We start from the raw sequence: 26,552 nt of genomic DNA on the forward strand, positions 1-26,552 counted from the left end.
TTAATGGCTTGTCTGTGATCCTTCCTACTGCAGGGCAGCTTGCCTCTGCCCCCCACCCCACCTTCTGCATTATATACCCAGAAGCAGCAGCCGACCCCTATCCAGCCACATCAACCTGCAACCAAGTTTTTGATATGCTTGAAGACTACAATTCCCAGAAGTCTCTAGGAGCAGCCCTGACAGTTGGATCAGGTATTTTTTTATTTACTGCATTTATACCACTCTATTCTTCCCAAAAGGGAACCCCATAGAAACTGCCCTCCGACGTAGCCCTTTTCTCCAGGGAACAACTCTCTGTAGTTTGGAGATTAGTTGTAATTCCAGGAGATCTCCAGGCCCTACCTGGAGGTTGGCAAACCTGGATTGGGGGTGCTTGTTTGTTTCACTTTCCTAACTTTGATATTGCTCCTGCTCCCATTAAAGATGGAGATTCGGAGCAAGGCTGGCTCCAGGTTTTTCTGTGCCCCCATTAGCGGCACCCCTTCCTCCTTAGCCACCCTCTCCTTTACTTAAGCCATTTAGCCTGGTCTCTCCCACCCCACTTTCTTGCATGTGCATTCTTGCATGTGCACATGCATTCTTGCATGTGCTTGTGCTCAAGAAAGGAACTCTCCTTCTCGCCTTGGGGCCTCAAGTGCCAAGTAAGGGACCGTCAAGAGGTGGGTCCGAAAGGCATACAGAGACTGTGGAGACATGGGAACCTTCCGTCAGGACCGTCTTCCTCTGTGGGACTACAGGCTCTTATTCCCGCAGGCCAGCCTTCAGCACCAGTCACAGTGAGGCAGTGTAGGCCATGAGCCTTATATATACACTAGGGTTGCCAACCTCCAGGTGGAACCTGGCAGTCTCCTGGAATTACAACTGATTTCCAGAGATCAGCTGCCCTGGAGAAAAAGCCGGCTTTGAAGGGTGAACTCCATGGCATTATACCCCAGAGTTCCCTCTCTTTGCCCAAACCCCGCCCTCCCTAGGCTCCACCCCCAAATCTCCAGGAATATGTCACGTCGAAGTTGGCAACACCACCCCTCAACCTGCCTCCCACAGCCACTGCAGCGATCTGCCACGAGACAAGCTGGGCTCTCCGTTCCCTCTTTGCTCTGCAGCAGCCTCCTCTACGCTTGGTGATGCAGGCAGAGCCGTAAATTGTACCTGCTACGGCAACCATCCGGGATTCCCGCAGGGCGCAAAGCTCTAATTGAAATAGCGTTCTTGGCACAGGAGGGGGGCCATCAATTCTAGAAGGCAAAAGCCTCTTCCCCAAGCTGGGAATTAAAGAGAGAGGGAGAGGTTTATTTCACCATCAAAAACGGATTATTCCGCAGCGGGCAAATGTCCCAGCCCAGGCCTAGAAATGTCCGCAGAGTCTGTATTTCCCCAGCCTGAACGGAGGGCTGGACGACGGATCCCGGCCTGGGTGCTCGCCCTATGGGATGGGGAGGAGACACAAAAGCACAAGCGGGGATCCTTGCGGGATACACCCAGGACTCCGTCTTGTCCATCATCTTGCTAGCAACAGCGGCCAGCCAGACTCCGTCCTCCCCCAAGCCCATAAATGGTGGCTCGTCCCCCTGTTGTCTTCCAGGATTGGCTGCCCCATACAGTCCCAGGCCCTTCCTTGGTCCATCTATCTCAATATTGGCTACCGTGGCTTGCAGGAAGACTTCTGGATCTCCAGCCTGGCCCACCCGTGGACGAGGCAGTGCCAGCATGCGCTGAACTGCTTCAGACTCCTGGGAACAGGCCACGTTAAACAACGCCCTCTCCCTGCAAATGCAAAATCGGCACGGTCAGCAAAGAGGACCTAGCTTTCCGCCTGCGTGGAGTCTTTTCCACTAGGAAGATGCCCCCCGCAGTCTGAAATACTGTGCTGACCATTCAGCCACCTCAGCATTTTGATGCCTCATTCTCCTGCAGCTGAGAAGTAGGAAAAGGGTCTTTCCCCGACCTCTACAACTTAAGAGCCTTTGAACTGGAGATGCTGCCAGGACTGAATGTCAGATCTTCTGCATGCAAGGCAGCAACTCTTCCACTGAGCTGTGACACTGCCCTGGAATGTACAGTGCTCTCTTCTCCTGCGTCAGACCCTTGGTCTGTTCAGCTCAGTCTCCTCGGTCTGGCAACGGAGCTCTGGCGGAGATGGGTTTGCAATGCCTGCTATCTGAAATCCTTTAAAGGGAGACGCCGGGGACTGAACCAGCATTCCCAGTCACAAAGGGAACTTTGACTCTTGAAAACCTGGAAATCTTGTTGGCCTTTAAGGTGCCGCTGGACTCGAATCTTGCTGTTCTATTACAGACCAACACGGCTATCCATGTGAAACAGTCTACACTCTGAGGTGGTAGGAGAAGAGCATTGGATAAGAAACGGGGATAAGGTTTCCTTTTCTAAATCAAGGTGCCGAAAGCGCTCGATCGAAACCTCTCCATTTCCACTCTGGAGGAACCGAGAGACTCACACTTTGTCTCAGACCACCAAAATGTCTCCTGCTTTGAATTCCAAGCCAGCAATCAGCTGGGGAGCCACAATTTTTATGTTGCAAGGCCAGAAGTCGATGGCTGTCTCTGCCCGATAGCTCACCATCACTGTTAGAGGGCTGCTCCCCTGCCCCTAGAGATTTTTGGCCTCCACTGTCGTGAGTCTCGCTGCCCCCCCCCCATTGCCAAATCTAGGCAGAAAGGTGTGAGCAGTTGGGCAGGCCTGAAGGGGGAGAGGAAGCAGGGGTTAAGCTCTTGGGAAGAGAGCCATATAGTGTCAAGGAAAGGATCAGGGGCCACACGGAAAGCACCTCTAGGACCAGCTGAGCTCTCGGGCTGCCAGTTTGCAACCACGCTTCAAATTCAAGCACCCTTGCCAAGCTGCGGTGGGTCAGCAATTTCTGCAGTTTCGTTGGGGACTTATTCACAAATCCTGGCCGCCTTTTAGGATGTGGAAATCTGCATCTTCGCCCAAGTCCAAACAACTCTTTGGAGGCTCAAAGGTTCCCCTCAGCCTCCTTGTAGTAATTCGAAATGGCTTTCCCTCTCATCCACTGCCTTCCACTCCAGGCTAAATAGATTCCACCCCCTCTGCCTGCTCCACCAAGAATCCAAATTGATTTGACCCACATAGTAATAGCCAAAGCATTCAGAGCTGTCAGTCGCAGCCGAGCTTGAGAGGGAAAGGAAATCTATTTCTGGGCAGCTGTGACGCCTCCCCTCGCCCAGTTTTTTAAAATCCTGTTTCCCCTCATGTCTCTCCACCTTGCAATCTAGGCAGAGCATCAGAATTTCCAGAGCTCTCGGGAGCTGCATATGAACCTGATGCTTGCAAGCCCCCCCCCCCCCGCCAACACACACACATTTACTCGAGCTGCCAGCTTTGGTCTGGGTTTCATCTTTTCCCACTTAGCAGCCTGCTTACGAAGGAGGCACTGCTGATGTTATGCAGGCGGGCGGGCATGTTGCAATTCCCTGGAAGCAAAGAATCGTGATGCTGAAAAGAGAACTCGGCTGCCCAAGAACTCGGCTTTGTTTTTTTAAAAGCAAGCATCTAGCCCTGTTGACCCTCAGTGACCTGCTTCAAAGCATGTGGCAGCAGCTGCCAAAAACACCAGCTTTCGTGAACAAGGTTCCAGTCCTCAGGGCCACAGAGATTTGTCGGAAATAGGGTTGCCAGCTCCAAGTTGGGAAACTCAGAGGTCTGGGGGGTAAAACCTGGAGAAAGTGGGGTTTGGGGAGGGAAAAGACCTTGGCATGGCATAATTCCATAGAGTCCACCCCCCAAGGTAGCCATGTCCTCCAGGTAAACTGATCTCTGTGGCCTGGAGACCAGTTGTAATTCTGGGAGATCTCCAGCCACTACCTGGAGGCTGGCAACCCTAGTTGGAAAGCTGGTCAGCAGTGCTAATGATGTTTCAAAGCCAAGGAAGAAGCTGAACTCCATAAGGTTGCCAACCTCTAGGTAGGGTCTGGAAATCTCCCAGAATTGCAAGAGCTGCAGTTGCATAGTGGTTAAGTGTGACTCAGCGCTCTGCTGGTTCGACTTCCACTCCTGCCGTGAGCTATAGCTGTGGCCTTGGGGAAGCCACTCTTCTCAGCCCAGCTCCTCAGCTGTATTGTGGGGATAACAACAACACTGTGTTCAGTGCTCTGAGGGAGCTGCTGTAGCATAGTGGTTATGTGGTTGGGCTGTGAATCAGCACTCTGCTGGTTCGACTCCCACTCCTGCCATGACCTCTGCAGGTGGCCGTGGGTCAGTCTCTCTGCTCAGCCCAGTTCCTCAGCTGTATTGTGGGGATTATAACAACACTGACTTTGTTTGCTGCTCTGAATTGGGGTACTAATCTGTCTAAAAGAACGGTCTATAAGCACAGTTATTATTATTATTAACTGATCTCCAGACTACAGAGATCAGTTCCCTTGGAGAAAATGGCTGCTTTGGAGGGCGGACTCTACGGTGCTGTTTTGAGCTTCTGCTTCAGTGGTTTTATGCTGTAAACTCATTTGTCAAAAGCCATCATGCTGCTTTTAAATCTTTAAATCTTCACGGCTTATACAATTTTTATGCTGCTTTTATACGGGCTTATAACGTTAATGGGTTGTAAAAATTTTATGCTGCCGGTTGATTAGATGCCTGCCTGAAGATATGCCCGTCCGATGGCAAAGAAGGGCAGTGAACGGCTCTCTCCCTCTCCTCCCTCCTATGTGACAAACTCCACGCCCTGGCAGAGCTTCTGTGCCCGGGCTACAGCTTTTCTGCGAGGCACCACTGGAAGGCGTCCCTCTTACCTTGTCCTGGAGATGTCATAACCAATTGGTCACTCAGAAATCTTTGGCTACCATGATGGAAATTTTGCATTTCTTTTTTTCTAATGGGGCACATTATATTCCAGCTGCTATTAGAGTTTTTAACTCAGCGGTGATCTCACAACTTTTTTATGGTGTCCCGATAGGGATCTCTGCTGTAAAGTCCTTGTTCCTTCGGGCAATTGGAGCGCTACCTCGGCGCCTTTCATCATTGGCCCTTCCCTATGAATTTGGTCTTAGTTCTATAGAACTGAAAATAGGCTACTCCATCCACAGTGTTGATCCAATTGTTTTATTTGTGTTTACCAACAAACAAGCCGCACAAATTGAAGAAAAAGAAAAAAGGGGGGGCAGCCTATTGATCAGCTGCTCCCGACGGGAAAATGGCAACGGGTTTGGCAGGCTAAATTATCCCGTTTCGCAATCAACTAAGCTTCTTCAACGGCCAATATCATTCCTTAAATATGATTTGATTGGCTGACAGGCAGGAACAAAGTTTCTTCTCTATTTCAATTCACCTTATGAGTTCTCCCACCCACTCAGCGGTGATCTCACAACTTTTTTATGGTGTCCCGATAGGGATCTCTGCTGTAAAGTCCTTGTTCCTTCGGGCAATTGGAGCGCTACCTTGGCGCCTTTCATCATTGGCCCTTCCCTATGAATTTGGTCTTAGTTCTATAGAAACCTGTGCCTGGGTAAATTTTGGTTTCATCTAGTTTTTGAGGTTCTTGAGGGTAGCTTGGTAAGCTTAACCTTCAGAGACTCTTGTAAGATTCCCTGGCGTAAGCTTTTTTTGAACAGAAGCTATCTTTTATAAATCTTAAGGTACGGGATCTTTCTTCTTCCTCTGCAAATCAATGCAAAAAACACGTGGCCAAACTGATTTAAGCCAGAGATAAGAGCTATACCCATTTTGATGCTCGGAGGACATGTTCCCCACTTGCCTTCAGTTTAGGCTAAAACAGATTATGCCGTGCCTTGATAAATGGACTATGCTTCCTCGAACGACGTTGGGGCAAAAGGTTCAATTCCTCTTAGACGATCCTGATACTAAACGTACTTACTTTGTTGCTCGATTTCTAGAGGCTGCAGAGTAGTGCCGAAGGGAGGCTTTTTATATATGAGCTTTATTTAACTACTACCCCACTCCAGCTCTGGTGACTGATCATTTATTACCAAGCAAAGAGGTTTGGGGTGGGGATGGGGGGGGTCAAGGGGAACCTGAAATTGAACCCAGGGAAGACAGAGACGACGCTACTTGGGTTTGGACTTCTTTGGCAGATCCTGTTAAGAGTTTGGGGGCCCTTTTGGGCTCTGTCCTTTGCTTGAAAAAACAGGTCAGCGTAGTAGCGAACGTGCTCTCCCCTGTAGCTGCTCTTACTTCACAAACCATTTCCCCTCTGACTCATCTCATGCAGCCGCACTTCAATAACTGCACAGCTTCATGAATGCAATGCGCTCTGTGTGGGGCTGCCCTTGAAGATAACCCAGATTCAGACGCAACAGGGGACAGGCATCAGGAGTGCGTTCGGATCTGGGCCCTGGCGGCCCATTTGTTCAAGGTGCCGCTGCATCACTTCATGCGCCAAAACCCATACGCCTGAAGCCGTCCATGTATCAGTGCGGCAATTCTCTTCTCCACAGTGCATGGTTCCCACCCCTTTCGCGTAAGCAGAGGTGAATAAGGCCAGCCCCTGGGCAATGCTTTTCTCCAGAGGCAATCGCACTTCAGGAAGCTTTCTGGGGAGGGCAGCATTGAGATGGGACTGCAAAAAACTAGCATTTTAAAGGGCATACGGGATTTTTTTAAAAGTGGTTTTTAAATCGGGATATTTCTCATCACAGGCTTTATGCTTTTTAGTCTATGTTGTTCAGTTTTGTTCTTAACATGTGTTACCTACCTTGGAGCCCTATATTAGGGAGAAGAATAAATTGTAAGCACATTAAATCGAAATCCACTTTTATTGCTGTGGGGTAATGCTGGGCGTTTTATTGCTTTTGGGGTTTTATTGTTGGGAAGGAACTTTATGCTCATTAACTGCCCCAAGAACCTAAAGACTACAAAGTACGGGTTGAAAATACCTTGAACGTATAAATCTTGAAATTCTCAGCTTTTTCATTTTAAAATTCTCATTAAAAATGAAATTTCTAGCCTTTATGATAGGTTTGGAAGTACATGAGCGATTTCTGGCAAGACTGCAGGGAATGCAAAAAGAAGTTCTAGTCCTGAGACTCATTCTGGGTTCAGAGATATTGCCCCCACACTTTCAGCCCTATCTGTAGTCATGAGGACTAGAAACTTGCTTTTAAAGGAAGCTGCAACTGAGATTACTGAGATGCTGAACACAAACCCCTCCCACCCAGTACACACAGCACCAGGAGACAAACGTAATTTTAAAAATTATCTTTTTGTCTGGCTCAAGATACTTTCTAGATGAAGTAGCTTGGAGAGTATTCCCTCCCTGCCCAGAAAGACAAAAGGAGGCAAAAACCTTAATAATTTCATCAATAAATCAATTTATTTAAAAGAATATGTTACAATTAGTTACACTAATTGACTTTTACCAAACAAATTTTAGAGTGGTTAGCTCTAGAGAAAAAATGAAGAATGTAACACTGTTGGAAATTGTCTCCCCCCCACCCCTTTTAATCTCCCTAGTTTTGTTTTTCTTCACATTTCTCAAAAATTGCAAATAAAAATACAAGATACTGCAATGAAAATGACAAAAGAATTCTCTCAAATAAATTAAAAAGAGATGCACGGGGTGTTGGGAGAGACAGGAAATGGGAGGGGTGGACGTTATCCAAATTACAAGCCTGAGCCAATAAAATAATTTTTAAACAAAAAAAAAAGAGGCAAAGGGGGGGGGGGTCTCTTCATTTAATTTTTGGTGACAGACAGTTGCTGAAAGTTCTCTTTTTCCTCCCCAGGAAGGATAAAAACAGAGCGAGGCACAACATTTCTCCCACAGATGGTTTGTCTCCGGTTCCTTTTTATGTCAAAATCACTTTCAATTTTAACACCATATTCCTCTGTGTGCTTGTGGGGGGGGGGGCAGGGTCCAGGGCTCACACAAAATTGCCCGTGCAACTGCAGCTTCGAGACACGCAGCCATTCAAGCACACGGCCAGGTTGTAGATCAAGAAGGGCTCTTAAGGCTGGGCACTACTCTGTGGGGTTGCCCACTAGCGGGCAATGTGGACAGATGGATTTAGAGCGGAAATGGGGGTGCGCACGTGCCGGGGGCGGGGGGGGGGTGTCACTAATGAAACACAACTGGATTTGGCATGGCTGCAGAATTCAGTATCCTGACCGTCTCAGCTTGTTTGTTTCTCCAGTAAGCAAGTAACTAGTCCTGAAGGCGCAGGAGTTGGATGAGGAGTTGGAAGTTCGAGTGGAACATCTTGCATGTGGGAAGGGACAGGTTGAGGTGATCGGAGCGGAACAGCCAGGCGCTTGGAACTTTCTCACGAGGGAGCACTTTGTGGCCTTCCGAACGGTCGTGTCTTGGGCCTCGTTTAAACAGGTACGTTGCAAGGCAAACAAACGAAACCCCCTCGTCCGTGGGACTTTAAACTGGGCTGCCTGCCAGGCAAAGCAACTACGTGCCCCACACTGTTGCTCCGCTCAAGTGGCAGCTCAATTTAGCGAGCGCAGAGGCCCACGGGCAAGGTTTCTTTTGCCTTGTCAATGCTCTCTGCTTTGCACAAACTGCTGCTTCTTCCACAAACCCCTCTCGCCTTCAGCATGAGCAGCTGGGGACTACCTCAAGGAGGGGGAGGCCCTCAAGCTTCAAGCGGCTGATCTTTACACCGTGGAGTTTGCCCAGACACAGGCGCATGACTCTTTAGGAGGCGCACCCCATTCAGGCTGCTATTAAGTACAGCCTCTGCATCAATGGCAGCTAATGAATACAGAGATCTGGAGCCCAACGGAGGCATGTGGTCACAGAACAGAGCACTGCTTTGCTTATACGGCATGTCTCATGGCTGGCAGGGAAGGTTACACGAGCAGCTCAAGAGGGCGCCTTCTCCACTCCCCACATGCCCACCTTCAAAGCCGAGAGGAGCAGCCCGGGATATAAAGCAGGGCACCGAGCCAAGGGCAACCAACGCAAAAGAGATCCATATTCCTGAAGAGTGGATGGATTTCATCTGAACTGGGGGGGGGGGGGCGGTGGCTCTTGCCTTGGCCGAGAAGCTGGACTCGGGGGCCATTTGTGGTACAAAAATAACACAGAGGGAAACTCTCCCCCCATAGCTAACGTGTGCAGCACATTTTCCTGACGTATATACAAGGAGAAGCACTGGGCCAGATGGTCTCCCCCCCACCCCCAAAGAGAAAACGCTTAAGCCCTTGATGCTGACGATTTCCAACAGGCCCTCTGGGATGTTCCATCTCGGCAATGAATTAGATGCGGGGCTTTGTGAGCATCGTTCTTCCTTCCCCATGCTGTCTCCCCCCCCTCCGCCCCCCGGCCGCTGTTCTCTGAACTGAGCAAAGTCAGGTTGATGCAGCATAACCTCTGCCGGTTGAGTAAATAACCTAGATGTGCACGTCGCATCCTGCTGTACGAAAGGGGGAGAGAGTCAAAAACTGTATTGTTTTTGACGCATGGCCCTGCCGTTTCACAAGATGCTCAAGATGCTCAAAGACGTTCTGTAGGCTTCTCCCCCAACCCCGCAATGGCCAAGGTTCTTGCAAAGTTTGCAGGACAGCACCTCCAGGCCACAGCTCATGCCCCCAACCCTTCCGGCTTTATGTGGGAGAGCCCGCCAAGGCCCTGCGGGCAGCTCCCCAGCACCCAACCAGAGAGGACGCAAATGTGCTGTCTCACTCACACTCCTCTTAGGGCAGGGCAAGGAAGCGAGGCGTATTTCCTAAGGCTGTGACCGCCCCATCCTGCCTGCTCTTCTCCTCTCCCCCCCTCCCCAGGCTCTGCCTTCCAGCTCCTGTCAAGGACCCAGTTCAAGACAGAAGTCCAGCAGCACCTTGAAGACCGACAACATTTAAGTACGAGTCACAGCCTGCCTTCGGATCGCATCTATGAGAGGCAGTGCGGTGCAGTGGCTAGAGTGCTGAACTAGCATCTAAGAGAGAGACAGATTCAAACCCTCCTCACTCTACCATAGGAACGTGCTGGGTCACCTTGGCCCCGTCACAACCGCTCAGCCTGACCTACCCGGGCAGAGTTGTGGCGAGAATAAAACGGGGGAGAGGAAAACACCGTAAGCCGCTTTGGGTCCCCTTCGGGGAGAAAGAATAACGTACACCCCTTTGGGTATAAATGAAGTAAATAATAAATAAATGAGCTGCAGATCTTGAAAGCTCATATGAAAACAAGATTTGAGTTCAGTAGCACCTTAAAGACCGGCTAGAGTTCCAAGGGCATAAGGTGTCCAGAGTCAAGCTCCCTTCTGACAGAGGTTATCTAAGGAATCTTGAGTCTCGAAAACTCATACCCTGGAAATCTTGTTGGTCTTTAACGTGCTACTGAACTCAAATCTTGCTCATGATAGCCATGTTCCCCTAGCTGGCTACCCAGATTTCCCAGGGTTCCAGCCCAATAATGGTGGCACTTTCCTTCACTGCAAACGGTCTTCCAGGGCTTTTTTTCTGGGAAAAGGTGGTAGAACTCTTAAGCGGCAAGTAGCAAGCCGCTTCAGGATTCGGGAATTTAAATGCTTTGGTATGCTCCTTAATGATTCGGGAATCTTTATGGAGCACACCGAAGCTCAAAGCAGCACTTTTCTTGCCATTTGCAAATGGCAACAGAAATGTTGCTTTCAAAAGCCAGCCAATTTTCAGCTGATGGGAGGGAAATCTCCCTCCTGTCAGCTGGAAAAAGCTGCCAACTTTGAAAGCAGCAACACTTTTCTTTCAAGAAAAGTATTGCTTCTTTTAAATGCCCTGCTGTTTTTTTCAGCTGAGGGGAGGAGGAGGAGGGGATCCCTCCTCCCTCTCCCTTCCGCTGAAAAAGCTGCTGGCATTTTAAAACAGCTTTTTTTTCAGCTGATGGGAGGGGAATCCCCCTCCTGTCAGTGGAAAAAAAACTACTGGCTCTGAAAGTAGCAACACTTGGGCTGATCAGTGGGGGCCAGCAGACATATGATTACTTCCAAGAGGTGCCAGAACTCTGTTCCACTGCGTTCCGGCTGAAAAAAAAAGCCCTGGTCTTCCCCAAGATACAAGAGGCTCAGAGCCTCTTTCATCAGGCAAAGATTTCTTGTACCAAGATCCAACCCTTAAAACACTGAACAACTGAGAGGCAATGGGTGGAAACATGGATATCTTATTACCCCAGGGCTGTGCTGAAAATTGAGCAGCCCACCCGATCTGTCCCTTCCCAGAGCAAGCAGGGCTGAGAAACAAGGAGCCCGCTGGAAAAGGGCTTGCACCATTCATCCCAAGAGAAAGAGGCACAGGTACAACTTTGCCCTGATAGCTCACACCCAATCTGCTACATTCAAAAGCACCTGGTGGCACGACCACCTCTGGACTGTGAAATCAGAAAGTACTGTTTGCAAATTCTCCCCACCCTTTCCCACAGCCAACAACTCCGGGCATTTGTTCACCGAATCCTTCCCTGCCTCACTCTGGGCATTCGTTCACTGAATCCTTCCCTGCCTCACTCTGGGCATTCGTTCACTGAATCCTTCCCCGCCTCGCAGTTCATCCCTTCCTCTTGGGCTCCTCACGTGCTGTTGCCGATGTCTTCAGGCTCCAGACCAAGCCCAACAGAATCCACACACCCCAGTCAGTGGGGAAACTGCTCCACAGACCTCCACAGCTTCTCTGCCCAGAAAAGAGGCTCAATTTATTCAGCCTGCTCCCCGGCGCTACCTCCAGTCTTCCCCTAGTCAGTTGCTGGCAGCTGCTGAAAGCACTGGCTCTAAAAACAGTCAACCACACTAGAAGAAGTGTGCTGGACCAGGGATTTCTGGCACGATAATAACGGCGCATTCCAGATACACTTCAAAGTACCACTGAGGAACAAAAGTTTTCCGCATTGACTGGACCTGCCTGCACGACACTAAGGCAACAAGCTGCAATCAGAATGGCTGGCTAGCTTAACTGGTCTAAAAAATCCAAGACTGAACAAATGAATAAAATGTGGAAATATTAGTGTACTACACCTATGAGTGCCCTGACCTGGATGGCCCAGGAGAGTCTGATCTTGTCAGATCTCGGAAGCTAAGCAGGGTCGGGCCTTGATTAGTAATTGGAGGGGAGACCTCCAAAGGAGGCAGGCCATGGCGAACCACCTCTGTTAGTCTCTTGCTATGAAAACCTGGGCCAGGGGTTGCCGTGGACTTGAAAGCACTCATCACCATGCCTATGAGTACCAGAAGCACGAGGCGGGACAAACCATTGAGCTTCTTAGAGGTATCCGGCCAGTCCTTGCTGGAAACAGACCCTTCAGACTGACCCAAGAGGGCTCTGGGGGTGCGTAGGTGTATTATAAAGAGGCCTAATTAAAACAGCCTCCCACCCACAGGTGGGTTCAGGAGCAGTCCTGGAGAGTAGGGCAACGCTCTAGGATCACCACAGCAAGTGCAAGTCTGGCATAATGCGGGCCTACTTCTAGGGAGACAGCAGGTAGCTGTGCTGGTCTGAAGTAGAACAGCAGGAGTCCAGTGGCACCTTACAGACCAACAAGATTTTTAAGGATATAAGCTTTCAAGAGTCAAACCTCATACACTAAAAACACCCTAAAGCTTATAACCTAAAAATCGTTTTCGTCTCTTAAGGTGCCACTGGACTCAAATCCCATTAAGGGAGAAAACTCAGATACTCTTTACAGTCGTCTCCCGCCCCAAGCCTGCAAACCTGAAAAAATGAAACCAGCCAATGATTTCTAATCCCAGAAAGAACGGAGGATAGGACAAGGCCAGAGCGAGAATGAAATCTCACATTATCTTTTCCTAAAAAAAATAAAAGCTTAAAACCTACATTGAAAGTCCCCAGATTTTAAAAATTTAGTTCCACTGGAACAAAAAAGATACTTTCAAATTGGAGTGATAGAATCCAAAGTCCGCTTTCGTTGCCAACCCGCACATCTGAAATTCTATCCGAAACCCAGTGGGAAAAATTCTTCCCAAAATGTTTTTTTTTTTAAATAAAAACTTTAAAATTCAAAACATTGAAGATTTCAGATTCTGGATTCAGATTTTTATGGAGCTCCAAAGATGTGTTTCAGCTGTAACTTCTTTCTACACCAACAGCAGCATTTCTTGTAAACGCGACCTTCTTCCCCACCCCAGGCATTCTTTACAAAATAACAACACGACAAAATGCAGAAGGAAGGGAAACTCCATCTAGAAATGCAAGCAATCGAAAGGTAACGGCCGTCAATATGAAAATTATATATATGTATATACGCGGGTGATCGTTTGTATATATAACTTTTTTTTTTACATACATACATATATATGTCCAAACAGTGCAAAAATGGATGTAAGTTTCTATATCCAGTTGTGTTTTTTTAAAAAAACAAACAAACTCAGAATAGTCCATCTTTCAACAACAGGGATTCCAGAAAGGGGAACAACTAAATCACAAATTTTTGCTGGCGAGAAACTAACCCCCGGCCCCCTCCACACACCCTTGTTTTTGATGGCTCTGCTGGTTTCCCCCCCACCCCCACTCCCCCGGCATTGCTTAACATGAAATTCACAAATGGTATTAATATTTAGTTTAAGGGCTTTAATACGGTGGGCTGGCTCCCTTGGATCCACTCGGCTAACAAATGGCCTTTAGCGTTGCGGGGAAGCGCCTTGCATCAGGGGAAAGCACCGCTGTTAGCGGAACGGATCCGCGGGATCCAACCCATAAATCCACTTTTTCCCTCTCTTTTCTTTTTCTGTTTTTAAATTTTTTTAAAGTGTTAATCTTCAGAAGGGGGGGGGCAGGGAAGGGATAATACGTTTTGTCCATGGCGAAATGAGGCTAAGTTGTAATGTCTCTGTGGTGTGTCCGCATCATCTGAAAGATATTCTGTAAAGAGACAAGGAGAAGAAAATCAACGCGCTGCCCGGAGCACTATTGCGCTGCACAGAGAGAGCCAGGGGGAGAGGGGGTAGAGAGGCTGGGGGGCCTCAGTGGGCCAATCTCCCCCCCTCACCTTGCTGCACATGTTGTCTTTACTACAGTTTTTGTTATCCTTGTCTGTGGCTTCCTCTTCCACCTACAGAAACGACAGAACCATCACTGGTTCATCCAAGACAGTTACATGTCTACTTTTCTCACTAAGATAGGGAGGGACACAAGACAGTTAACTGTACACACATGAAACTGCCGTGGTCCATTAAAATCAGTATCGTCTACTCAGGCTGGCAGCCTCCCAGGAGAGGTCTTTCACATCATCTAGCAATATGATCCTTTTAACTGGAAATGCCGGGGACTGAACTTGGGGCTTTCTGCATGCCAAGCAGATACTCTTCCACTGAGCCACCGGCCCCTCGCCTAAAACCAAAAGCATCAAGCTATAATGAATACTACCGCATTAAAAAACACGGTAATGACCGATATATTGTCGAAGGCTTTCACGGCCGGAGAACGATGGTTGTTGTGGATTTTCCGGGCTGTATAGCCGTGGTCTTGGCATTGTAGTTCCTGACGTTTCACCAGCAGCTGTGACTGGCATCTTCAGCGGTGTAGCATCAAAAGACAGAGATCTCTCAGTGTCACAGTGTGGAGAAGATGTTGGCAGGTCATTTATATCTACTCAGGAAGGTGGGTTTGGGCTGAGTCATCCATGGTGCTACACTTCTGAAGATGCCAGTCACAGCTGCCGGCAAAACGTGAGGAGCTACAATGCCAAGACCACGGCTATACAGCCCGGAAAATCCACAACAACCAACGGTAATGACCGTTCCACTATATTCTGTGTCCTAGCAAATTGAGCAGTGCCATGGGACTCTTTTTAAAAGCTCCATTTTGCAGCATTATTTGAAAAGCCAAAGTAATGGAGATTTCCTCCCACCTTCAGGAAGCTTATTCCATAAAATGGGAGGAGGCAGGTGGGGAGATGCCACCCTAAAAGAACAGGAACAGATTGTGGCCATCCGCGCCTGCCAGGAGGAGGGCACAGAAGCACTCCACAGGTTCATACAGAGAGAGGAGCTCCTTCAAGTACGCAGAGCCCAGGCCAATTTCTGACAGCAACCTCGCCACTGCCTTTAGAACACACTGAAATCTCTATGTTGTCTATAAGGGCAGCCCCACACAGAGGATGTTACAGTAGTCCAGCCTCAAGGTTTGAAACTGTCTGTGCACTGGGCACACCCAAAGACCAGGAGCAGAAGCACCAACTCTCTCTGTGTCCCCCCCCCCCCCATTCCAGGCACCAACCTGGGATCAGGTCTCGCATTGACTCCCAGCTGCACCAGTCAGATCAAGGGGTGGTAAAACATCACCTCTAGCAGAGAACCTCCCTCCCACCCACTGGTGCCTCCAGTCATTCCTGAGGGTGCCAGTTTTCAAAGTCTGGGCATTCAAATGCCAATGGGGGGGTGCATATTGATGTGTATTTGTGTGTTTTGGAGCACCTTCGGTTCACCCAAGGCAACGGTGAGGTGCAACAGGCCAGGCTGATGTCCTGCCTGAACCAATCGCCCTTGAATCCTTTGCAATGCACAAGGGAGAGAGATCAGGGTGGGAAAGATATCCTGAAGCCGGGGAGGGGGGAGTGTTCAGAAGAGCTGTGACTTGGTGGCAGGGCATCAGCCTCAAAGGTAGATGGGTCCCAGTTCTAAGCCTCAGCATTTCCAGTGGCAGATCAGGTAGTAGGTAAAGTGGGAAACCTCCACCGGAGGCCCCCAGAGAGCCGCTGCCACTCAGTGCAGCCGAGACTGGGCTTGACAGGCCAAATGTCTGAGTCAGCAGAAGACCAGAACAGCTGCACTGGTTCCAGTTGGCCCAAGCTGCACGTATTTTGGACAGGACCAAGACGAGCCACAGAAGGATGATTCTCATTTTCCTGAGCAAGCCCTGAGAAGCTCTCTTACCTCTTTCCGCCACTTGAGCTCACAGAAAACCCGCTCGAAACACTCGTGCATGTAGTTGAACTGTGCGGGAGAAAGAACAGCCAGCTCTCAGGACAGAGGCCCTTCCCTCATTCCTGCTAATCCTCAGTTGCAACCCCCGCCCCCCACTCAGCCCACCTCTAAACCGGCACCCAAAGGCCAAATATGAGAAAGGACCAAGACCCAAATCGCTGGGCCTCTGCTGCCCCCCAGTGGCCGTTCAGAGCTATCACATCTAAGTTGAACATGGACCCCAACACTCGTTCCCTGATGCGCACTTACGTAAGGAGTGAAGATTTTAACCCATCGCGGCTTCTTCTCCCCTCGTGCGTATTCAAAGCAGAACGCCATGCCTTCTTCATCTGTATCCCATCGTTGCATCTCGTCCCATTCAAAGGCTATTACCTGGTTCTGGAAGAACAGGTTAACAGAGGTCAGGAGCGAAATAAAAAAGTTCTCTCACGTTGTCTGGAGAGGCCATGCACACTATTTTTCGTTTTGCTCCCTGTCTGGGAAACGCATCTGACCCAAACCAAAAATGGCTGCAGAAAATGTAAAACCACACCCCCGAGTTGGGTTCCCCTTTGTCAGATAGATCAGAGAGAGTTTTTACTCTTTATTCATAGTCCGCCTTTCTCAGAATGTAGCGAGAGGAGGCAGCACAGAGGGAATGTAATGCCATAGAGTCTGCCCTCCAAAACTGCTGTTTTCTCCAGGTATCTGAGGAAGGAAGCTTTGACTCTGGCACGCTCCTACCCTGGAAGTCTCACTGGTCTTTTAAGATGCTGTGGGACTGGGATCTTGCTCTTCTGCTGCTGACCAACACGGCTACCCACCTGAAGCTCTCAATGAGTGATCTAACAACTGACTCGATTAACAGTGCAACCCCACAGGTGAGCAGCCGTGTTCGTCTGTAACAGCAGCACAAAATTCAGGTCCAGTAGCACCTTAAAAGAACAACACAATTTTCCAGGGAATATAGTTTTGTGAGTCAAAGCTCACTTTGTCAGAGTGCCGTCAAGTTGCAGCCAACTTATGGCAAATCCATGGGGTTTTCAAGGCAAGAGACATTCAGAGGTGGTTTGCCTTTGTGTAGAGACCCTGCACTTTTTCTTGGCGGTCTCCCATCAAAATACTAACCGGGGCAGACTCTTCCTAGCTTCTGAGATCAGAAAAGACCAGGTTAACCTGGGACATCCAAATCAGGGTGAGCAAAAACCTGATGAACTGGAAAACTTTGCATCTGACGAAGAGAGCTGTGGTTCTCAAAAGCTTATGCTGCAATAAAGTTGGTTAGTCTTAAAGGTGCTACTGGGCTCTTTACTATTTTGCAACTACAGACTAACATGGCTGACTCCTCTGGAAAAACCTTGGTCATCTTTAAGGTGCAACTGAACTCAGATTTTATTCATTCTAAGACAATTTACACCTTTCTAAATCCACTGAAGTCAAGGGCCCAGAAGGGCGATTCTTTGCTTAGGACTGCACTATAAAACTTGCAGCTTCACATACTTAAACTTTAAGAAAAAGCAACTCAGTTCTAGAAATTCTGACGCTCCTGATCTCTTCCCTGTCGCTCCCCAGGAATTTTCCATGGCCCAAGAAAGGGAAAATGGGCAGAGCTCAGTGAAAGAGACCATTCTTTGCCTGCAGAAGATTCCAGCTTGGTCTTTCACATCTCCAGTTTAAGAAGGCCTTAGAGACAGGACTAGGAAAGACACTTTCCTTAGACCTTAGGAAAATCAGAGGACGCAGTCCTGGGTTGGAGAGACTGAACAGCTGACTCCAAATCAGGCAACTTCCTATTAAATATCAGTCATTGGTCCATCTCAGCCAACAATGCATTTGGGCATTCTCCTTGCAAACTGCTGCCTCCTCCACTGGGCTACGGCCCCTTCTCATGCACGGGCCCAACGGAGGAACAAACTGACCGGCCCCCCCATGCCCGGCGTGGGGGGCTGCTGACCTCTAGCTGGCCCTCCTCGGTGCAGGCGTGGAGTTTAAAGTGCTTGATGCTGATGGCTGTGATTACGTGACCCTTCCGACGAGAGTCGCAGGAGCAGTGCGGGAAGATGATCTCGTTGTAACCTTCGCAGGTCCTCAGCATGTTCAGGTACTGCAAGGGGAGAGAGACGGGGGAGAAAGAAAGATGGGTGGGTGGAGGACACGCTGGCGGTATTTCTTCAGTGCTCGGGCCCGCGTCAGGGGTGCAAAAGGAAATGATGAACACAAGAGAGAACTCGCATAAGGTCCCTGAACCAGTCCTCCTGGCCTCCAGCACAAATGAGTCAAGCCAGCTGCCACTTGACTGTGCTTTTAATTTAATTTATTTTGTCTGCGCCACAGACTCAGAGAGTCTGACACTGGAGAGGGAAGGTTCGTTCCCACCGAGTGCAGTGTCCTCGCTGGAAAGAAAGGCAGCACAGGCAGGGAGGGAGGAAAATATCCCCTCCTTTACAAAACAGAGGCAGGACTGAAGAATGTCCCTGACTTACCAGAGACAGTGTCACCTAGTGGGTACAGTGTTTGATTAGGATCGAGTTGCTAAAAGTTGCTGGCTGACCTTGGGTCAGACACGCATTCAGGAGCCACTCTGGGCCCTCGCTGGGGAGAAAGGCAGGTTTGAGCTTGGCTGTCAACCTGATTCGATTGATTGATTTGATTTATATTCCGCCCTCCCCGCAATAGCAGGCTCAGGGCAGATTATATACAATATAAAACATGAATATATATACACTTTAAAACAGAAATAAAATCACGTAAGTATTATAAATATTTTGCCTACGGTTTGCCCGGAAAGGGTGGTCTCTGTAGCCATTACTTTAACCAGTATAGCTTTGGTCAGGAGACAGAGCTAGGGCTGACGACTCCAGGTGAGGAAATTCCTGGAGGTTTGGGGTGGAGCGTAATGCCCTGGGGTCCACCCTCCAAAGGAGCCATTTTCTCCACGCAAACAATTCCAGGAGATCTCCAGACCCCGCCTGGAGGCTGGCAACTCTTGACAGAGCTGCTTATTCTGCATTCAAGCAACCGTCAAATATCACAAGCAGAGCAAACGGGCACATCTCTAGTAATAAATAAATCCATCTGCCTTTACCCAAACAGGCATGTCTGGCATACGGCAAGGCGGATCCCCTCCTAGACGCTCTTACGCCCAGGGCTCTTGGTACTGCCCCAGCAGGCCAGAAACACAACCCCAGCATCCTGCACTGGCTCTCCTGTGCAGCAACCTGCCACAGTCTCAAGTTTCCCTCTGTCACTACAGCAGCTACAAGCCTGCTTGTTTCATTTATTGTCAAAGAAGACGGGAACTCTCGGGATGCCGGTTTTCTCTGACCCGAACTCAGAGCCTTCACTGCACCTGGCACTGCCCCAGCAGGCCAGAAATGCAACCCCAACATCCCGAACAACCTTGCTTCCACCAGCCAGGAGGACCGTCTTACCATGACCATCTTCCTCTGCTCGCAGAGCTTCTGCAGCTGGTAGGACTTCTCCTCCGCTTTGATGTACCCTTTCTTCACATCATCAACAGCCTGGAATGACAACGACAACGTTCAGAGACAGGCCTGTTTTGGGGGCTGCAGGAAGCTTTCTAAATGAATAAAAGAGTCCAGTAGCACCTTTAAGACTAACCAACTTTATTGTAGCATAAGCTTTCGAGAACCACAGCTCTCTTCATCAGATGCATCAATGCTGGACTCTACTGTTTTGCAACTACGGACTAACATGGCTAACTCCTCTATTTGTAAACTAAGTGGCTTCCCTTTCCTTGGACTCTGAACGCCTGTAACAATATCTGTGACTGCCGAGCTCTCTTTCCCCATGTTCTGGGACTGTCTCCTAGTTGCTTAACATTACAATGTCCAGACTTTGGTTCCATCGTCTCCTCCACCCCCCGATTTATGTCTGAAGTCTACTTGTATTTCACGATCTCCCCTGAACCTCTTCTCTCTCACTTCTCCCAAAAACTTGCCACCTGAATGTTTTAAAAGCATAAAATGTTTTAAATAAATACATAAATCTGCATTTTCCTCCTCCTGCTTCCTTGTAACTCATCGAACTATGAAAATAGTTCCAGGGGAACAGCCATGTGGGTCTCTGGGTGCAGCAGCACCTTAGTTGGTCTTTAAGGTGCTACTGAACCCAAATCTTGTCGAACTATGTAGCTTCCGCCCCCCCCCCAGTCATCGATGTTGGGCTGTATCCTACCAGCCTCCCTACCAGAGAAAAAAGGAGGAGGGGGGCCCGTCTTGCTACTGAAAAGGCTGTACCAGGGTCCATGGGACCCGGGAGGACGAAAGCCATGTGCAATGGTGGCTACAGCGAGGAAGGGAATCTGAAGAGACTGCGTGGAAGGATCCAACCTGCCACCCCCACCCCTTTCTTGGAAGGGAGGGGAAAACAGGGCCCAGGGAGATGGTTATTTGGGCCAGACTGATCTTTAGAACTCGGAGGCATCCAATACGATTGACAGGCAACCGATTCAGGACAGAAAAAAAGGAAGCACTTCTTTACTCAACGAGCTGCCAGAGGACGCAGTGATGGCCACAGGCATACGCAGCTTTAAAAGGAGATTAGACAGATACGTGGAGGAGAGGTCTACCAGGGGCTACTAGCCATGGTGACTAAAGGGATCCTCCACATCCAGAGGCAGTCTAACTCTGAATTCCAGTGCCACAAGGCCACTGCCGGGGAAGTCCTTATCCTCTGTGCTCCACAGTATGTACCTGCTTGGCCACTGCGTGAGAGAGGATGCTGGAACGGATGGACCACTGGTCGGATGCAGCTGGGCTCTTCTTCAGGGCTGCCGTAGTCAAGTGGCTAAGTGGCTGGGTTGTGAATCAGAAGGCTGCGGGTTCGACTCCCACAACTGCTATGAACTCAACAGACGGCCTTGGGTCGGCCACTCCTCTCAGCCCCAGCTGGGGTTGTGGGGATAACAACAACACTGACTTTGTTTGCCACTCTGAGTGTGGCTCTCATCTGTCCAGAGGAGCAGTATGTAAGTGCAGTTATTATTATGGAGATAGATCAAGATGGGTAGCCGTGTTGGTCTGTCTGTAGCAGTAGGAAAGAGCAAGAGTCCAGTAGCATCTATAAGAACTAACAAAATTTGTGGTGGGGTGTGAGCTTTCGTGAGTCACAGCTCGCTTCTTCCGATACGGCTAGAATGGGATTCCATCGGTCATTGTATCTTGGAGAGTGGAGGGATTTCAGACGTATCAGAAAAAGTGAGCTGTGACTCACGAAAGCTCATATCCTACCACAAATTTTGTTAGTTCTTATAGATGCTACTGGACTCTTGCTCTTTTCTATTTTTATTATTATGTTCTTAAGTGAGGGAGATCCCTGGCTCAGAAGAGTTTTAACAAGAGCCGCCTACCGATGGACCCAGGGGCCCGTGTGCTGGACCCCAGGGGCCCGTGTGCTGCTCGCTCCTGCGGTCCCATCACACTCACCGGCAATGAGCGGAAATCACCCTGCGGCACCCACCTGATGGAAGAAATAGGTCACGGCCAGATCATTGTCGTTCAGGAGGACTTCCTCTTCGGTGGTGAAGAGCCACTTCCGGATGGTCAGGCAGGTGCCCGGCACGGCCGAGGTGTAGTTCTGCACGTAGAGCTTGTGGGGGAACTCGTTGGGCGCCAGCTTCCGCACTACACAACAGAAGGGCCAGGAGGGAAAGGGCAAAGAAGCGTCACCGCCCGCGGACAGTCTGACGGATGCGCTCTCTGCATTTCCACGCAGGCTCCGTTTAGCCTCCCCAGTCCAAAGAAGCTGAATCCACGGAACGGCCTCTGCTTGCGGTCGCTACTTGACAGATTTATTTATTTATTTAATTCAATTTATATTCTGCCCTCCCCGCATCAGCAGGCTCAGGGCGGATTACAACCAGTATAATAATTTAAAATGCAAATAGCTTTAAAACCAATAAAATCATATAAATATTTTTTTAAAAAAACATACAGCAGCAGACTTCTCCAAAGACCACCACCCAACCATCTCCAAAAGTATTTAACAAGGCTGGGCGGGAAATGCTTCCAGCAGAGGGGCACGGTCATCCTCTAGTCAGCTGGCGGGGAGGCCCAGCCTGCGTCAGCCGCACGCCTAGCGGAACAGGTCCGTCTTGCAGGCCCGGCAGAAAGATAGCAAATCCGGCCAGGCCCTGGTCTCATCAGACAGAGCGTTCCACCAGGTTGGAGCCAGGATGGAAAAGGCCCTGGCCCTGGTTGACGCTAGGCGGGCCTCCCTGGGGCCAGGAACCATTAACAGCTGTTTGTCGCTGGATCGAAGCATCCTCTGGGGCTCATATAGGGAGAGGCAGTCCCCAGACATTCCGGTCCCAGTCAGCATAGGGATTTGTAGATTAATACCAAGACCCTGAACCTGATCCAGTACTCCACTGGTAACCAGTGCAGCTGGCGCAGTACCAGTGTTATGCGTGCATTAGAAGGCACTCCAGTGATGACACGCGCTGCTGCATTTTGGACCAATTGTAACCACTGGATCAAGTTCAAGGGGAGTCCCATGTAGAGTGCATTACAGTAGTCTAGCCTAGAGGTGACCATTGCCTGGACCACTGTAATTAAGTCGCAGGTTGAAAGATAGGGGGCGAGCTGTTTGGTCTGTCGGAGATGGAAGAACAACGACCTGGCAACTGCTGTGACCTGGGCCTCCATTTTCAAGGAAGCATCCATGATTACCTCCAGGCTCCTAACCTTCAGAGTCAGTGTAAGCACCACCCCTTCAAGTGTCGGAAGCTGGGGCCCCGAATCCATGCTCCCGCGATTCAAGTGCAGGTTCTCTGTCTTTGAGGGTTTAACTTCAGCCGACTCTGCCTCAACCATCCGGCCACGGCTTCAAAAGCATGCTCTAGGACATCCGGGGCTGATCCAGGCTGTCCGTCCATTTACAGATATAGTTGGGTGTCATCAGTGTACAGATGACACCCAAGCCCGAAACTTCACATCAACTGGGCGAGGGAGCACATGCAGATGTTAAACAATAACAGGGAGAGTGTTGCCTCCTGTGGCACGCCACACACTAGTGGATGGCGGGATGACAACTTCTCCCCTAGCGCCACCCCCTGTCCCCAACCATGGAGAAAGGAGACAAGCCACTGTAGTGCTGTTCCTTGTATCCCCACATCGGCGTGGGGATAATAAATGGACATCAGCTCAAGTCCTTGGTCAACCGAAATCAGCCTTGCCTACTCGGACTGGCAGTGGATCTCCGAGGCCTCAGACAAGGAAGGTCTTTCCTCCACAACTGAGACCCAAGATCTTTTCCCTGGAGCTCAACACTGGGATCTTGTAGTTCGAAGCCTCCCAGATCCTACGTGAATTCTGCAGATTATCTCAGTCCCAAGGCAGAAAGGTTATTTTTTGCACAGACGACAGTGGGCCGTGACTTGCTAAAATCTTTGGTAAGGGCAGGATCCTAAGAATCCGCGACACTGCCGAAGTCATAGAGCACGAACTCAAAGGAATTTCTGCCCCTAAAAGTTTGTATCTGGGATAAGAGACCCTGATGGCACCAGACAGGAGCTCTAGACCATTTCACAAGAGCAGCAAAGCCTTTTAGCGTTTGCGTGCCAGAAACTGCTCAGAAGCTTCTGCCCAGAGACGGGAGCTATTTTGCCAACAGCACTAAAGCAGCCCAGAGAGGAGGGAGAAGCTAGACAAAGCCTTTCTCCTGCTTCACTTTTGCCTGTCTGTGGAGGAAGAAAACTCATGCCGTACCTCTGGGAGCAGGGGCTGCACACGTGCTCAGGCAAGAGAGGCGGAACACAACTGAAAGCAAGCAAGGGGAGAACGGGCATTCATTTGTTCCGGGTTTTTAGCCCATTGTACTCGAAAACGTTTTGTAAATATTTGAACACCACCTTCAAAACAGCTTACTGGCTGACTGGAGAAATCCTGGTATTTCTGGTGCACTTGGGGGTGCGCAGCACCCTTTCCTTGAACTTCTATGACTACAAGGTAGCTGAAGAGCTCCTTCCTGGGAGAGAGGGGGGCATAAGCTCCAGTCAGATATCCAGGGCCAGACTGATCTTTCTCTAGCGTCAGGTATTCTTGCGTGGGAGATCCCACCCCCAGCACAATGTTTTTCCTCTGGATGGTGACTGGGGCCAGTGCTTTCCCCCTGTGATCACATTTCTGAGCTCTGGGTGTGCCTCCCCAACCACAACCAGTCTGTTGGAAGGGAGCACACTCATGTCAAGAACAGGTGCGTTTCGATCTCCTTTAGGTAGATCATAAAGGAGACTTTGAGCGTGCAGAAGGATGAACCCAATCCAAACCATTCCTGGCTCTTACCGAAGGAGTGATTGATCACCTCGAACAACGCGAAGTAGTTTGCGGTGGTGCTGTCCATCCCAACTTTGGCAGCCACAGCCTGAAGCAGGAGAAGATGAAGATATAATGGTTCTTTTACTTTACAGGGCACAGAATGTGGAGCAAGACCATCTTGCCTCTATATACTCCTTATTTTTCACGTGCTGCAAATCCTGACTCCAGTTCCCTAGCCCAGAAATCAAGATGGCTTATTTCCCACAGTGGCACAATTAGGTCATCTTTCCTTGGGTTCATCAAGTGTCAGCCCCCAACCAGAAGAGATCACAGAAGCATGGAAGGGACCTCCAGGGTCATCTAATCCAACCCCCTGCACAATGCAGGAAATTCACAACAACAACAACAACAACAACAACAACATTTGATTTATATACCGCCCTTCAGGACAACTTAATGCCCACTCAAAGTGGTTTACAAAGTATGTCATTATTATCCCCACAACAATAATTACCCTGTGAGGTGGGTGGGGCTGAGAGAGCTCTGAGAGAGCTGTGACTGGCCCAAGGTCACCCAACTGGCTTCACGTGGAGGAGTGGGGAATCAAACCCGGCTCTCCAGATTAGATATCCGCGCTCTTAACAACTACACTACAGTGGCTCACCAAACTACCTCCTGTCACAGTGCTGGAGGTACTTTGACGGCAGGCAATCTCCGGGCAACCTGCCTCCTCCCACTGGGCAGAGAAACAAATCACTGGGCATTTGCCCGCTGCCAGCAGGCACCCAACAAGCCAAGGTAATAGGTATACATAATTCCAAACAAAAAAAGTCATGGTGTAAGGTTGTTCCTCAAAACCACAGCACCTGTACTATGCTGATGCCTTACCCTGGTGCCTAGTCACAAGCTCTCCAAGAGGCCCTCATCTTCTTCTGGGGTGTTAGAAGGACACATCCTCCCCTGTCCCACATTTCTATCCCATCTCTGGGGAATCTTGTCCTCACCTGGTATACTTGGTCTGTGGTGCTATTCTTCTTCACTCGGACAGTCACCGTCGTGATGTCTGGTAGTGCCACTCGGAGTTCCACATCTGACACGCCATTGTAATTCTGGAAGGCAAGAACCACAAAATGCCAGGAATTTTTTTGCTTAAAATTCTCTTTGCATTAGATTCTGATTTGCCCACAGCATGGCCTTAAATTATTTTGTAGTGTAACTATGCCAGGGAAGGAAAGAAAATCAGCTCTCGGTGCACCAATCCCTCACCAAGTGCCCTGAAGTTTGCCTTACTTGACCTCTCTCTTCCCTAAAATAGGAGCAATCTGGGGGGTCAAGTTGGCCTGAAATTGCAGGTTGGATCCCATGGGCTCATTTGATTTGGGGAGGGGGCTTCCCCCAGTGCAAGGGCCATTTCCCTGACAGAAGGCCAGGCTGCTTGCATCAGGAAAAATGCCCCCCCCCCCCCGGTGGAATGGATCTTCAGTATCTAACCCTCCCTTTTCTGTGACCCCAGACCATAATAGATCAAGATGGGTAGCTGTGTTAGTCTGTCTGTAGCAGCAGAAAAGAGCAAGAGTCCAGTAGCACCTATAAGACTAACAAAATTTGCGGTAGGGTATGAGCTTTGGTGAGTCACAGCTCACTTCTTCAGATACCTGAAAATACACTCAGATTCCTGAAGAAGTGAGCTGTGACTCACGAAAGCTCATACCAGGTGCTGCTGGACTCTGGTTCTTTTCTACTCCGATCAATAATGTAAGAGCAGCCAAGCTGGAGGGTGCTCAGAAGCTCGCAGTCCAGCATTCTGGTTCCTTCAGTGGCCGTACAATGCTTTAGGAGAAGACGACAAAGATGACACGTGACAGCTCTGACCCCTGAAGTTGGTCCCTGGCATTCTGAACTTGAAGTTCCTATTACGCAATATAGGCCGATAGCCCCAGTGGCCTCTCCTCCTTCATCAGTTGGTCTTCAAGGCTGCAGCCATCTCTGCAGCCTTGAATTCTGCAAACCAACTACGGGTTGCGCCCATCAGTTCTGCAGGTGACGACGTCCAGTGATGTTCAATACCTTGCTGAGGTTGCCCGAGAGTGAGGAGAAGCCACTCCGCATGAGACTCAGAGCCAAGCTACAAGTGACGCCTGACACGAGTCGGACACGTGTCAGTTTCCCTCAAGTGTTGAAGGGAAGCGTAGGCGTCCTGTCTGACTTGCAGCTTGGCTCTCCGTGTAAAAGCCCACAGAAATCCACTGAAGTTTGCAGAGCAAGTCAGTCTAACACGTTAGAGCTTGGCTCTAATGGGGACCAATCGGAACAGGCAGCTGCGGCCCCGGCACCATTCCCTGCTCCTCTCGGCCCAGCAGGGCGAGGTGGCCACCGGGCGAGCTCACGCTGCCCTGGCTGAGCAAGGCCACCACTAACTCGAGGCAGCTCCGGGCAGACGCCCGCTCCC

The 26,552-nt window shown here is 49.7% G+C and overlaps 1 protein-coding gene across 2 annotated transcripts in view; it reads right to left on the reverse strand.

Annotated features, from left to right (window-relative positions):
* Positions 1-9,431: 9,431 nt before the first annotated feature.
* Positions 9,432-26,552, reverse strand: part of SNX27 (sorting nexin 27) — a 56,515-nt gene continuing 39,394 nt past the window's right edge. Inside the window, exons 5-13 of one of the 2 annotated variants that reach the window (XM_054997718.1) lie at positions 25,108-25,212; positions 24,131-24,209; positions 21,306-21,469; positions 19,256-19,345; positions 17,779-17,928; positions 16,095-16,223; positions 15,795-15,854; positions 13,910-13,972; positions 9,432-13,782 (exon numbers count right to left, since the gene is read on the reverse strand). In XM_054997718.1, coding sequence (XP_054853693.1) covers positions 13,735-13,782; positions 13,910-13,972; positions 15,795-15,854; positions 16,095-16,223; positions 17,779-17,928; positions 19,256-19,345; positions 21,306-21,469; positions 24,131-24,209; positions 25,108-25,212 — 888 coding nt within the window. In that variant the 3' untranslated portion in view covers positions 9,432-13,734. The remainder of the gene's footprint in view (positions 13,783-13,909; positions 13,973-15,794; positions 15,855-16,094; positions 16,224-17,778; positions 17,929-19,255; positions 19,346-21,305; positions 21,470-24,130; positions 24,210-25,107; positions 25,213-26,552) is intronic. The other variant, XM_054997727.1, reaches the window with a different exon arrangement.

Source organism: Eublepharis macularius, chromosome 1 (assembly GCF_028583425.1).
Source record: "Eublepharis macularius isolate TG4126 chromosome 1, MPM_Emac_v1.0, whole genome shotgun sequence".
NCBI lineage: Eukaryota > Metazoa > Chordata > Lepidosauria > Squamata > Eublepharidae > Eublepharis > Eublepharis macularius.